Here is a 13,710-nt window from a genome sequence, read left to right on the forward strand (position 1 = left end):
TCTGTTCTGAAGATGCTGTATGTTAATTTTCACCTTGTATTATCTCTAAAAATATTACTAAAACATCATATAACAGCAACAGGCCAGATAGATTCCCCCAAATGTCCTATTCTGCTGTGTTAGCATTCAAGAAGATAAAATCTACAAGAAAGAAAAATGAGAAAATTCTATGTGTCTGAAAGAACAGAGATGCCGCCTTTGGGGACCAAGTGCTTTTCATGCAGCTGCTGGGCTTCTCTTTCATCCCCACCCTGGCTTTCAGGTGTCACAACTCTAATTCATTTGTGCATGAATAATCAGTAGCATTTTACATTTTCTGAATTTTATATTAGTGCTTATAAGGTCTATTTGCAGTCATAATGCATCCTATCCTAAATATTATCACATTACTAGAAATACCAGAAATGCATATAAAGACAGTGTACTGATACTTTTGCTTTAGGATACAAACCAGACACTAGCAATGTAGCTGAGATAATAGATTCTTTATGAATAGCTTTTGTGATTAGTTATATGCCATCAAGATTTTTTTGTTGCTTCTCCATCCCCAGCTCATATTGTCTCCTTTAATATTTTTCTGACATGGAAGGCAAAGGGGAAGAGTGGGGTCTCAGGTTGCTTACAAGGCAGTAGTATGGGCTCAGATGTTTCAGTATTAAAGTTATTATGCTGACATTTTAACATGGCTTTTGCTATTTAGAGCACAGATGTGATAAGAGTTGACGGTCTTTATCCCTTTCCCCTTTACATACTGCTAAAGTTTGGATCATTTCATGCAGTACTGTTGGACTGCTCTGCAGCCATCTGTGTGGATCTGAGTTTCATCCCTGCTGATGACCTTTTTAGAAACAAGTTGTGATACCAAGTGGGAGACTTCCTGGTTTTTTGTTTGCTTTAAAAGAAATAAAAAAGAAAAAAAAAAAAAGGAAACTACTTACACTACTATGTGCACACTACCACATACATTGCTACTACTCAAGTAAATGTATTTAAAGATTAAGGTAACAAAGGCATGCATGCAATTTAGGATGTCAGCAGTTGTACTGCCTATAGAGGCTTCATTCAGCTGTCTCATACATTTTCTTTAATTACATGATCACAGACCCCTTTCAAACTCAGTGCCTGGGATGAGCCAGCTCTCAAGATGAATGAAGATAATATAATGCCTCATTCCTGCCAGGAGTTGGAAGGCACGTGTGGAAAGAGACAAAAGACTGCAGGGAGGGAGAGCCTGGGGGCATGACTGTGCCCCTCAGAGATGACTGGAATCAGCACAGAAGGCACAAGGCACGAGGCCCCACAGGGGTGGAGTAAGGCAAAGTTCATCCCTCTGGCAAGGGGCAAGGGAAGTTCTGGGAAATACAAAGCAGATACTGGGAGAATGCATTAACCTGTTATTTTTTAAGGATCTAGAAGATAGCATGAAGACAAAAACATAAAAGGGTTTGTCAAGAACAATTATCTTGAACTGACAGCACCTGTCATAGCTGACAGATGGGAGGCAGGAGATGTCATAGAGCTTGACTTTGATAAGGCTGTCTGTACTGTTTTTGCAGAACAGGAGAAATACAGCTTAGGTGATATTGCTTTAGCAGGAAGAGAGCATAGGGAGTTGAAAATTATATCCAAAGAATAGGTCTCAGTAGCTCACCATAATGCAGGATTTTGCAGGCATCTGTCCTGAGCCTGTTAATTATCAGCATTTTCATTACTGGGTTAGATGAAGGCATCACAATGGCATCACTTTGAATTCCCATATGAGTGCAGTGGCAGAGTATGCAAGCACTTTAGACATCAGGATTAGAATTCCACATTTATTCAGCGTAGGAAAGTATAAGGTGCTTTATTGACAGGTAGAAAAAAAAAAATCAAAATTCAGAGATGGGGAGTGCTGACCAGCCAGCTTTGCAGAGAAGTGCCTAGCAAGTGCTAGGCTGGAGGCTCACATGTGCAGCTGAACAGGGGTTATTTCTGAAGGCTATGAAATCTCTCTCATTTAACGTTTTTAGAAGCAGGTTGGGCCTGCTTCTAAAATATCAATTGGTGATGGCTCAGGTATAATTTGTTTTAGCGCTTTGGGAATTGATTTTTGCTGTGCCTTTATTGTTGTGGCTTTTGGAGCTCTTTGTTGTGGTTTGTGGTGATGGTGGAGTTTTTGCACAGCCTTTTACGATTTCTGTGATCTAAGGATGTTCTGGGCACTTAAAACTGTTGCTGGAACTGAATTCCTTCAGATACTGTAGCTGTCATGCTCAAAACTACCATTCTTAAACCTTTCTGTCTTTGATAACCTTATACAGGAAATAGTAATACTGTCTTGCTTCAGAACATAATTTCATAAGCATTTCTTTTGCTGATGGGTGAGGCATTGTTTTCTCTCATTTCTCCTGACACCCGTACATTTGTGCCGGTTTTTAGCGGTTTGCAGTAACAGATTTCCTTATCATATGGCTGTGCAAGTATCTGTATTAGCATGGAGAAGAGGGTGGCTGCTACTGAGAGGCAGCAGGTAGTAAAAGGAGGCTGTATATGGCAACAGTATTACTTAAGCTGGTCTAAGCAGAACTGTGTTATAAAGATAAACCCCTGACTGTTGAAGAAGCACCAATATACATGTATAACCCTGTAAATAAGCCTGAATAAATCAACACTTTTCTTTGGAGGAAGGAATGAATGTTGTGCAGTAAATAATGCATCACACCACACATTCAGAAAGGATGTGAGAAATAAGTATTGAAGAGATGTTCATTAAGTGTGCACCATCTATCTGGCTCGCTGTATGAGACTGTTCCCTTGAAGTGGTCTGTAATTAAAGACTACATCAGTAACACAGATGAAGAGAGGCTGTCTGCCTCATCATGTCTCAACTTTGGAACATTAACGACATCTTTTGAATATTGTATATCAGTGTGCCTTTCCCAGTTATGCTGCCTTAATTAAGTTTCTTGTGAGCTGGAACACAGTGTCAAAGTGTTTCAAGTATTGTTTTCAACAAGGAATAAGTATTTTAGAAAACGTCATTTTAGAAATTAAAAGCCCTTATTTTTTCCCGGCCTTCTTAACTGAGAGATGATTAAGAAATCCAGTGGGGAAGAAAAGACATTTGCTATTGATGTACATGTACAATTCCAGTACACCTATATTGTAATAATATTGAGGTAGGATATGGGTAGGGAAACCAGTTAACATTGTTTAAATCTGATCTAATGAAGAGAACACAAAACTTAGTAGACAATACTTCTGTTATCCAATCCATACAGAATAGGTGACTGCATAGTGAAGGACTGTGTGAAAATTTTTGCTTTGAAGGGATCTTAACTGATTCACATTCTGGTGTGAATTCCAGCATCAAGATTTGAATGCAAATTATTTTATTTTTCTCCTTGGGCAGTTTGACATGTTACAGATATATATGTATATATTTGTTCCTTTTTCCTATTACTTTTAACTCTTGCTTTTCTTTCCTTGTGCATCCACCACAGATCGCATTCAATTAGGTAAGAAACATTACTCTCCTTGAATACTGCCTCTGTATTTGCCAGGATTTGTTTTATGGACTGTAAGGCAGTAACCTCTTTCCTTTTAGCATCATTATATAGGATAAAAGCATATGCTACTTAAACTGTAATGCTTTATTTTTACAGCACACAGTGAATATAACAAGAAACAGACTGGACGAAGTGTTTGCCTTGAGTAGATTAGTCTGAAATTCAAATAATGAACGTGTTCAAAAGATGTTGGTCTTGGGAAAACCTATTTATACGTAATTGCATTCTCTCAACCATCGTTTTCTGTCAGAGGTTGGAACAAAAGCAACAAACAGTAAAAATTCTATTCAGCTGAGTTTTAGAAAGATTTTATAAAGTATTTAATTACCTCCTCTTCAATGAAGCAAAAGTATCTTTGCCATGAGTCCTGGCAAAATTTCCAATAGTAGGCCAAGTTCTGAACGTGATAACAGAGTTCTTTATATTTAGAGTTTGAGCTTATTGATTCTGTAATGCACTTCAATATATGATGAATAAGAAAACAATTTTATGTGTACTCAAAGATTCTATAAGTAGTCTGGCTTTACACCAGGTCACCCTGCAGAAAGGCTGAACAGCCCTGAATCCCCTCCCAGTCCCTCTGGCCTTCTAGTGACTTCAGTGTACAGGAGAGCCCAAGAATATTTTTTCCATTCAGCTAAATTATCCTAACATGGATTCTTACTTCCCTGAGAAAACTTCAAAACGTGGCATAGATTGACCTTCCTATATCACTCTGACATGAAACCAAAATGTAATATTAAGCGACCTTTGTCATGAAGGATCTCTTTTCTCTGCCCTAATCACCATCACAGACATGTATGTGTTTAAAAAAATCCTTATTGTTTTAGGCTTCTCCTAGAAGAAGATATTACCACTGTTTCTATAACCTGCATCCTTACCTCTTTAGAGAAATTAAAAGATGAACTCAACTCAATAAATAAATATTGTGCAATTTGCACTTAATATTTGGATTGTCTGTCATGTCCATCTCTCATCTGTGTGAATTTATTTTGGCAGAATGTAGTCTTCTTACTTAAACCTTCGTATTTGGAGTGTTTTGCTATTAGAAGAGGAGCAGCCTATGCTGAAATACTTCCAAACTCTATTTTTGCCTATTTGTCATATGTTGCAAGACTAAAAAGGCAAGCATGCTTGTTTAATTTAACTAGGGTTGTTAAAGATTTACTGCACTTGTGAAATGTTTGGGCTAATCTTTCATAACTCTTAAAAATTATATGCAAAATTGACCATGAAACATTTGCGTTGACTGCTGTCTGTTCTCGTCAATCTGAGCTTAGCAGAAGCCTTAAAATATACACAACAGCAAACATTTCGTATTAGATCTCTTTCACTTGCTTGCCAAATAGTTCTTCCTTCCCTTCCCACCCCCGTTTCTGAATCTTTAATCTGGAAAAAAAATTTGTATATGGACTCAATGCTGCTCTGAATTTGTACAGTTTAGAAAAAACACGTATACTGTTTGTATGAGAGCTTTCATTTTTTAATACTATAATCATGCTTTATGTGCAGCCAAATGTTAGTGGCTCTTTAAGTAAAGCTCTCGCTGTTCTCAGTCAGACCAGGCTGCAGCTGTCAGTCAACACTGAAAGTGGCAATGCATGGATTTTTGAAAAAAGACATACTCTTGCAGCGCACACTTTACCTAAAATGCTCAGATCTAAATGTGCTTATGGAAAGTTCTTAAATCTTAAATAAAGATACTTATTTGGAACAGGCTTGATGCTTCCCAGCAGTGAGGAACAGGTGATGATGTGACAGCAGAGTTGGTTTTGATGGCTCAGGTGGGAGAATTTGGTTAATGTAAGTCAAGCAGTTAGTGTGGGTGGTCATCTGCAAGTTTAAAGGTGTGCAAGATGATTTGATGCAGAGGCTCCATCCTGTGCTTGCAACCGTCCAATACTCTTGCTGCTGGGAAGTCTGAGGAGGGAAGTGTCATAAGGAAAGCTGGACGAGAACTGTGGAAAACAGCTTCCTACCTTTGGTAAAGTTGAGAGGTGAAGGAGGAGGTGAAACATCTGAGAGAGATGTGGACAACTGAGAGTGCTGCCTCTGGTTGAGGGTAGCTGTTTAGGTATCCAGTTGTGCAGGAGCCTGTTCAAATTGGGAGTCAGCACTGGCTGTTTAGACTGTATATGTTGCACGTGCGGCAAAGGCAATTGCCTGCTCACCTACTGCCTTTAGCCAGCTCTGTGGATGTTCACAAACCGGAGGTGTGCTGCACTTGCCCAACACAGAACTCATCCCCTGTCACTTTGAGTCACAGGGATGGCTCTCTGTTCCACTCTCACACGCCGTGTGTCTCTCTAGATAGCAGGAGCCTGTGCCACTTAAATGGATATTTCCAGGAACTGTTTTGCATAATTGTTTTGAGCCCCATTGCTGGTCAGTTGACATAAGAATGAGGTAGCAAGATCTTTAGTGCTGGGAGTGAGCTGGAGTTTACAAGTGAGTTTGACAAGCTGTTGCCATCAGGAGAGGAAGAAAACCAGCACTTTTGAAAATATGTATATGTACATTTAAAGTTAATTTAAAAAAAATATATTATAATCATGTTGGAAATTGGATTTTACAGCTTTTTTTCTTTATTTTTTACCTTTGTCCTACAGCTACTCTATTCGCCATTCCATAAGCATGCCTGCAATGAGGTAATATGCTACCCATATTCTGTTGCTATGATAATGTTCAGTAGTGTAATTAAGGGGGATTTGCATACTTTGATCCTGATCCTGCAGTTTTTAGTTAGATGAATAGTCTCACTTCAGTCAATTAAGGTTATTCATGTAGATGAGGGCTGCAGGACAGGCCATCTGTTTTGTTTGGGTTTTTTTTATTTATTTTAATTGTATTAAATGTGTAATCTCTTGTACAAGCCTTTGAGTAAATGAAGCAGTTCTGAGATGTATTTGAGTAGCTGATTGTTATCAGGTTTGTATTACTGAATCTGAAATTCAGTTGTTTTGCTCTCTCTAGAACATTGTCCAAAGCCCATTAATGTCAGAGATGCTTTCCACTCGAACAGGCTTTGGATCATGCTCCTATGGAGGGATTTTACATGAGTGCTTTCATATTTTAATGGCTATAATCATGCTTTACTTGATTGCAGCCCAGTATTGACGTCTGTTCAAGTAAAACTCTGACTGTTTTTTCAATAAAATTAGAATCCAGCTTTCTTTTTACTCCTTTGGCCTGTAAATATATGAATGTCCCCCCTCCTTGCCAAGCACGTGGGAAAAACAAATCTCCTAACTATATGATGGATGCTAATTTATTCAGCTTCAGCAGGTGAATAGTTTAAGGCAAGCATTCACCCACTGATGTGACCTATGGGTCAAATGCAAGTCGTAAAACTCAGTTTCTCTCTCCTTTTGACCCTTCTTGCCCTATGAAAAATTTGTCATCTAATTAACAGAAACAAAATCTACATCATTTTTCCAACTGGCTTTTGTTTTCCCTTTCCTTAAATTAGGGTCATTTTAACTTAGCCTGATGAGGGATATGATGCAAATATATTTGCAGGAATAGGAACTGTGCCAGACATCAGTGTCTGAGCTGCAGAGCCCTCACTAATTATGAAGCACAATGTATGGAGCACTATAATTGAGCTCTCAGGTGTCAAGCAAGGAGCAGAGAATGAGAAGGTCCCCTTTACCCACTGTAGATTTGCCCAAGTCCTTTGTGCTGGCTGAACACAGAGAAAAGCTTAGCTTTGTCAGAGAGGCACCTTAGCCACAGAGTCTCTCTAAAGTCTTTGTCTTTGAAAGCAGCAGGATACATCTGCAGTCACAAAGTTACGGGGGGGGGGGGTGGTGTCAGGATTCCTCAAAGACATTTGGGACCCACTTCCTATGTAGTTCTAATCTCCTTCTTCTCATCCTCAGGACATTAAACTTGTCATCTTTTTAATAATGTAGGTTACAAACTTGCTCATCAGCTGAAAAAAAAAATGTTCATTTGTTTACAGCAACAACACAAATGGATAAAGCTACAACAAAAATGATAAAACCATAGAAATGCAGCCCTACAGCCAGCATTCTAAGGCTGTTCTTCTAAGAGCATGATAAATGTATCACAGAGTAGGCAGGCCAGTCACCATTTGTTTTCCATTACTAGGCAGGTTCTGCTTTTGCAAACTTGTAGCTAAAAAATACTCATCCGATTATCATAATTGGATTTGACTGACAGAGCACAAGTTGAGTGTTCATAGCTTATCAGCAACCTTCATTGTGTCCTGCCATTGTTGCCTAGTAAGAACTGATCATATTGTGGCGTTATCCCATGACATTTGCAACTGACTCTTTTTCCTTCCTTCAACTTTTTTTTTTCTCATAGGAATTCTCCAACTTTCAAATCATTTGAGGAGAAGGTTGAAACCACTGTCACAAGCCTTAAGGTAAAGGTTAGGGGCAGTTACATGGCTGTGTGTGTTCAAGTGTGACACCTTAGTTGTCCCTATCATTTATACAGGAGACCAGTTGAATTTGCTGTTCCATCAAGAATTTCATGGAACTGCAAGAGCACTAATGGAGAAGGAAAGCAATATGGAGAATGAAAGCAATATGCAAAGAAACTGCCTTTCTTTGCTTTGTTAGTAAGAAATTATTTCTGTTGCCTGCCAAAGTGAGCAAATGGTCTCAGAAATGCCAAAAACAGTGTGAGGGCTGTCGTGTAACTCAGTGGGCACTAAGCCACTAACTCGTCTTTCTTTGTCTGCAGGTGTATTTCCTTTAAAATGTAAATGTTTTATCTGGATTTAAAATTTCAAAACTATATTGACATATTTGCTGCAGGAGAGGAACATCTAATGGCAAAGTTACCAGGCAGCACTAGTTAAGGCTCTTACTCAGCAGGGCAGAGCATGGCAAATTTGCAGTTAGCTAATCTTTGCTGCATGGTGAGGCACAAAGGGGCAACATGAGGGTTTGTCTCCTAATGGTTCTTGTTGATCAGTCAAGTGTGTTCATAACATGGCATTTTACTTGGCTGTGATAGAATGCTTTATCATTTTCAGATTTTGAGTGTTCATGTTTATTTAGTGATTGTTCTGACAACTTTAGGTCATGATGGTGTAGGGCAATTTCATCTTAGTTGCACTGTGTCAGAGAAGGAACAGTCATCTCAGTTTCACAGGTGGGAGGCAGCATCCCAGGAAAGACTGGGTGTGTCTAGGAGGAGGAGCTAGAACAGAACTCAGACTCCCAGAGCCCCAGAACAGTGCCTGTATACGCTTTCCTATTCTTTTTACTTTAGCTGCAAATGCATTTTATAGTCACTCTTACTGTAGGAGGAATCATTCATGCAGTGGGGTACATCAGCTTGGAAGATCTGAATTCCTGTCTGCTGCAGTCAAGCCTATTGCTTGCATATATCACTTTGTGTTCTTTCTACTTCTACTCATTGATATAAGGGATGCAGCTCACTGGAACACCTGAAGTCTGAAATATTTTGGGTTGGTTGTTTTGTTTGGTTTTTTTTTGGGGGGGGGTGGTTGTTGGGGGTTTTTTCCCCCATTTTTCACCAGCAGAAGTGCAGCACTTATTGTATCCATTTAGTCACTAAACCTACTCTTGGGGCTTTCAGTAGTACTTCTAGCTCCCAAGTTTGCATCTAGACTACTCTAGACTCCAGAAATCCATACTTCCTACACATAGGCCAACCTTTGAGAGAGACAGCTTAACACCTTGCTTTCAGGGATAAAGGACAAACGTGAGTGATGTTCTTTCTGCATCAAAGGAGGGGTTATCTGTTTCCAGTCACCTCAGTGTGATTCAGAAAAAGTCAGTTCAAACTGCACAGCTCTGAAGACCATTTCCTCTCACAGTGTTTCACTTGAGGAGGCAGAACTTACTCTGTTGATTAAGCAAAGGTGTTCTAGAGGAGACTATTTGTCAGGCCAGCTCAGCCTGCTGTGTTCAGAGTGCTCTTAGATCATCCTTTAAGGAATCTCTAATTAAGCAGGACAATACAGTAAGTTTTGAGTCTGAAATAATTCACTGTCCATTGGCAAACCCACTAGCATTTTCTGAAATATTTTCTGTCTGTTTTCTCATTCTTTCTTTCATTTCCTTGTGCAAATGGGGAAGCTGGAGTTATGGACCTAGGGTGCCACCAGTATAGTCTATGGACAAATGAGAATGTATCAACACTGTTCTTCCTTTTGCTTGCCTCTTTTCCAAGCCTTGTAAGACTAGGAGGACTGGGGGATGGGGGGAGAAATCATGTGGTTCCTCTTCAATTCTAGGATCCTGTTATGGTCTGAAAAAGTGGAGAACTTCCCAGAGAGGCTTCTAAAGAAAAAGAAAAGGACAGCAGCAGTCTTATCATGTCCCTCACACCTCCTGTATTAGCCAAAACTGATGTTCAGATTTCATACATTTAGAAGTCAAATTTAAAAATAAATTTGATTTGCTCTTGGAGTTTGGTCTTTGGGTTGCAGCTTTCTTGGGAGAATACATTAGTTCAGTTTCCCCTCAAACAGCACCTGGGTGCCTCATTCTTTTCAGCTTTTCTGAAAATCTGAACACTGGTGAATTAAATTTTTGCATAAACACTGGGGTACGGGCCAGTAAAGTGACTTTCCTCATTCTTGGTTTTGGATGGAAGAGTAGGCAGAAAGGCAAATGAAAGAAAAAGAAAACGAAATTGCATTAATGTTTCTTATTTTGAGGTGTCCAAATCAAGATGCACCTTATCTGAGTCATTTGAAGCACTGCAAGAATAGTTTACTTTCACAATCACCCTGATTAGTCTCAATCAATGTTCTTTTGAGAATTTTAATTGGCAAATAAAAGTCATGAGCCTTGCCATAAAAACTTAATACTAGCTTTACTAGGCAGTAGCTGCCTTTTTGCTGGAAATTCTGGGCCCACCAGCATTTTACAATACATGTATTTCATACTGCTGTTTACAAAAATCAGTGATGGACCAACACCTTCTGAAACTAGACTGGATACAGATTTTTACCTCTTGAGATGGGAACTTCTAATCAGTGACTCAGACTGTCAGAGCAAATATCAAGCCCACTACTACCTTATTTTATTGGACTCTCAAGCTAGGCAAACTGCTGAGCTAGGTAAAGAAACAAAGGATTACATAGGATTAACTCTTTGGAAACTTAGGACACAAAGTTCATTTAATTAAAATAACCTTCTTGAGCATTCAGTGGCTGACAGGCTCGAAAAATGACAGCTTGTCTTTAAGTCCTGCTACAATTCTAGGATGGAGTACAGAGTTTTACCCTATTTTCAGACTTGAGTAAACTTTGAGTGGGCATATCAGCAAGCCAAGCCACAAAAGAACATTTTCTTACCAAGACAACCTAGTCAAAACAGCTTTGTCTCTTTGTCACATTGGCTTGGTCATTTCCAAATCTTTAGATAAAGCTGTCTTTGTTAGGAAAACTCTTTTTCAGAGATTAGGTCTTACTGGTTTTTATTTTTACTACATTTAAAAATTCAGTGACCTGAAGCATTCTGGAAGTAGATGTGCAAGCACGTTGTCATATATTTCATTAATATAATTTGATATCTCTTCACCACCTTCCTCAATGAAAATGCTGCAGGCAGTTTTGTATATCAATATCTATGTAGCTGCAAGTGCCTGAAGGGAGACAAGCTGCTGGATTTGTTCTTTGGTTACTACATTCCTTCTGCTGTCCAAAATCCCAGTATGGTTTATGTATTTTGCAAGAAGGTGTGTTACCATTGCAGGCAGATGGGCCACTTTACTCAGCAAATGAACCAGTCCCTTTTAATACCCATCTCTTATCCAGGCTTCATAGAACTGGAAAAAAAACCAGTGAAACCAGTGTGAGCTACTCGCACTGGGTTTAGTGGTAGGGTCTAGGATTCTGCTTGGTATCTGCTTAGGGACTGGTTGCTTTAAGTGTATGAGACATGCCACTGGCAGATTTTACAATGGTAGCCTAGTTTAGAAATTGAGGGAGGAAAGAATTTGCTTTATTTGACTGTTTTTGTAGCTGTTGTTCTAATTAAAAACATCCTTCGCGTTCTCTACCTGAACAGTTCCCAGCCCTCCATGACCATGGGGTAGAATGCAAATGGGACTTGCTTCAATGTGAACAGAAGAACTTTCTGTTTTCTGTTTGCCTTGTTTCAGACCAAGGTTGGTGGGACAAGCCACACAGGAGGCAGTTTTGAAGAAGTTCTCAGCTCTACAGCCCATGCCAGCGCTCAGAGCTCTCTTGCTGGTACCCGACTTCCTGAGAGTGAAGAAGAGCTTCAGTGTTAAGCTTCAGGCCCTCCTGAGCCCCGCATACTTCTCTTCAGAGACTTGCCCAGACAGTGATTTGCAACATTCTTTCACCACACAACTTGTGCAACAAGGTTTTGTCAGCTTTGGAAAACTGCCTCCCTGGCCTTGTGTTGGAGAAATGTTTCCTCTCCCTATTTCTGTTTTAGATGGGCCATTTTAGTGCCAGGTACTTTGTACATCATCGAAACCACACACCAGTCATTGGCTATAATGCACTAAATTCTGTGTTAAGTGACTAACATAGTTTTCATTTTCACATGACTTCCCTCCAACAGTCTCCCAGTTCCTGTTTCTTATCTCTTTTAGTTTACTCTTTTGTATGTGTTGGTTTCTGGATCCCCTCTCGGTGCCACATCAGACAGATGGACCTAGAGCTGTGCTAAGCTTTCAGCTGCCAGCAGTAGCCCATACACCAGCTGTCTATCAGCCATACCAGGTGCCCTTTGTTCAGGAGTTTCAGTACATGATCTGTTTCCTAACAGAATTAAAATCACTTATTGTCACAAAAAATTTTTTCTCCTTCACTGGTACGGTCTGGCATTGCCTTCCACCTGTTAATCAGCAGAGTTAAGGAGGACAAGAAGAGACCCCCAGTTATTCATTCAGAAACTGAACTGATCACAGCTCTGGATTCAAGATGGTCACTGTGGCTGGAAAAGTTTCAGTTTAGAAATATGTACCATTGCTCACTCTCTGTGGTTTGGTAAGGCTTGACAGTATAAGTTAATTACAAAATCAAGTGGAGCTGAGGAAACCTCTAATATTTTTGCCTCCATATCTTACCCTCAAAAATAAGGAAGGTATTTATGAGCTTCAGTCAAGCTACAGCCTTAAGTGAAAGAATACAAACCCAACAACTGGCTTCAGATGTGCCATAGGTTAGAGAGCCCATGCCTTCAGGCCGCACTTCAGAGCTGCTAGAATAGACCCTGTCATCTCACAATATACCGGATGAGTAAAAACTTTACTTCACTCTTGGTGTCAAATTTTGTCATGCTTCGCTCTGGGACAAAGTTCCACCAACTGCGTTATCTCTGCTCAGTCACCAAGAGCCAGGCATCTCTCAGCTTTGATTCAGCATGCTTTCTTGCATTCTTCTAACATTTTTTCTAAGGAAAGAGCAGCACGTTTGTGACACTATCTGGCTGTCTAGTGAGCACGTGTCAGTATGCATGTTGCATTAAGTTCACCAGATTGAGGAGAGCACAATGTTATCAATAAACAAGATGGAAAAGAGCCTGGCTACTTTGAAAATGGATGCATTTTTTGAGCATACGCCAAAGCTTCAAATCAGTGTTAGTGAGTTTGACATTACAGACTGCTTAAAATTTTGTGAGAAAACTTGGCTTTAAGTGATTTTTTTTCCCTGTGTGGCTTTTGGTAGTTTTTACAAAATTGAAAGTCCTTTTGTAATGTTCTACTGGACATAAGTTAACTTTGGACATTTATATGACATGCCTCTTTAGTGTGATTTTTAGCACGGAAGCAAATCTAATTATGCTTTTCTAGTATTCTTGTGACAATTTTCTAGCTTATTTTACGTGGGTTTTTGCATAAATGTGAGTTTATTTAAAATGTAAGCTATTAATTGTCTAGTTTGTGTAAATTAAATTCTTGATATTCTTATTAAAAATAAATTTCTCTCTTACTCTTTTACCCTTTGTGATGTTTTAATTCTGTGTTTACTAGTAGTGCTGAGCAACCTGGTCTGGTGGGAGGTGTCCCTGCCCATGGCGGGGGGGGGTTGGAACTAGATGGTCTTAAAAGTCCCTTCCAACCCAAACCATTCTATGATTCTATGATTACTGTGCATCTATAAGCGTTGGTATTTCATGGAAGAATATCAAGGTAAGATGCATGAACATAATCTGCTATTTTTACTTAGTTT

The 13,710-nt window shown here is 39.4% G+C and overlaps 1 protein-coding gene across 4 annotated transcripts in view; it reads left to right on the forward strand.

The window, feature by feature from the left end:
* TPD52L1 (TPD52 like 1) overlaps positions 1-13,482 on the forward strand; it is a 53,631-nt gene extending 40,149 nt beyond the window's left edge. For 3 of the 4 annotated variants that reach the window (XM_027633354.1, XM_027633363.1, XM_027633370.1), the window contains exons 5-8: positions 3,483-3,497; positions 6,158-6,196; positions 7,881-7,941; positions 11,667-13,482. In XM_027633354.1, the coding sequence (XP_027489155.1) occupies positions 3,483-3,497; positions 6,158-6,196; positions 7,881-7,941; positions 11,667-11,798 (247 nt within the window). In that variant the 3' untranslated portion in view covers positions 11,799-13,482. The remainder of the gene's footprint in view (positions 1-3,482; positions 3,498-6,157; positions 6,197-7,880; positions 7,942-11,666) is intronic. The other variant, XM_027633357.1, reaches the window with a different exon arrangement.
* Positions 13,483-13,710: the final 228 nt, after the last annotated feature.

This window comes from Corapipo altera, unplaced genomic scaffold (genome assembly GCF_003945725.1).
Source record: "Corapipo altera isolate COAL_440 unplaced genomic scaffold, ASM394572v1 2b, whole genome shotgun sequence".
NCBI lineage: Eukaryota > Metazoa > Chordata > Aves > Passeriformes > Pipridae > Corapipo > Corapipo altera.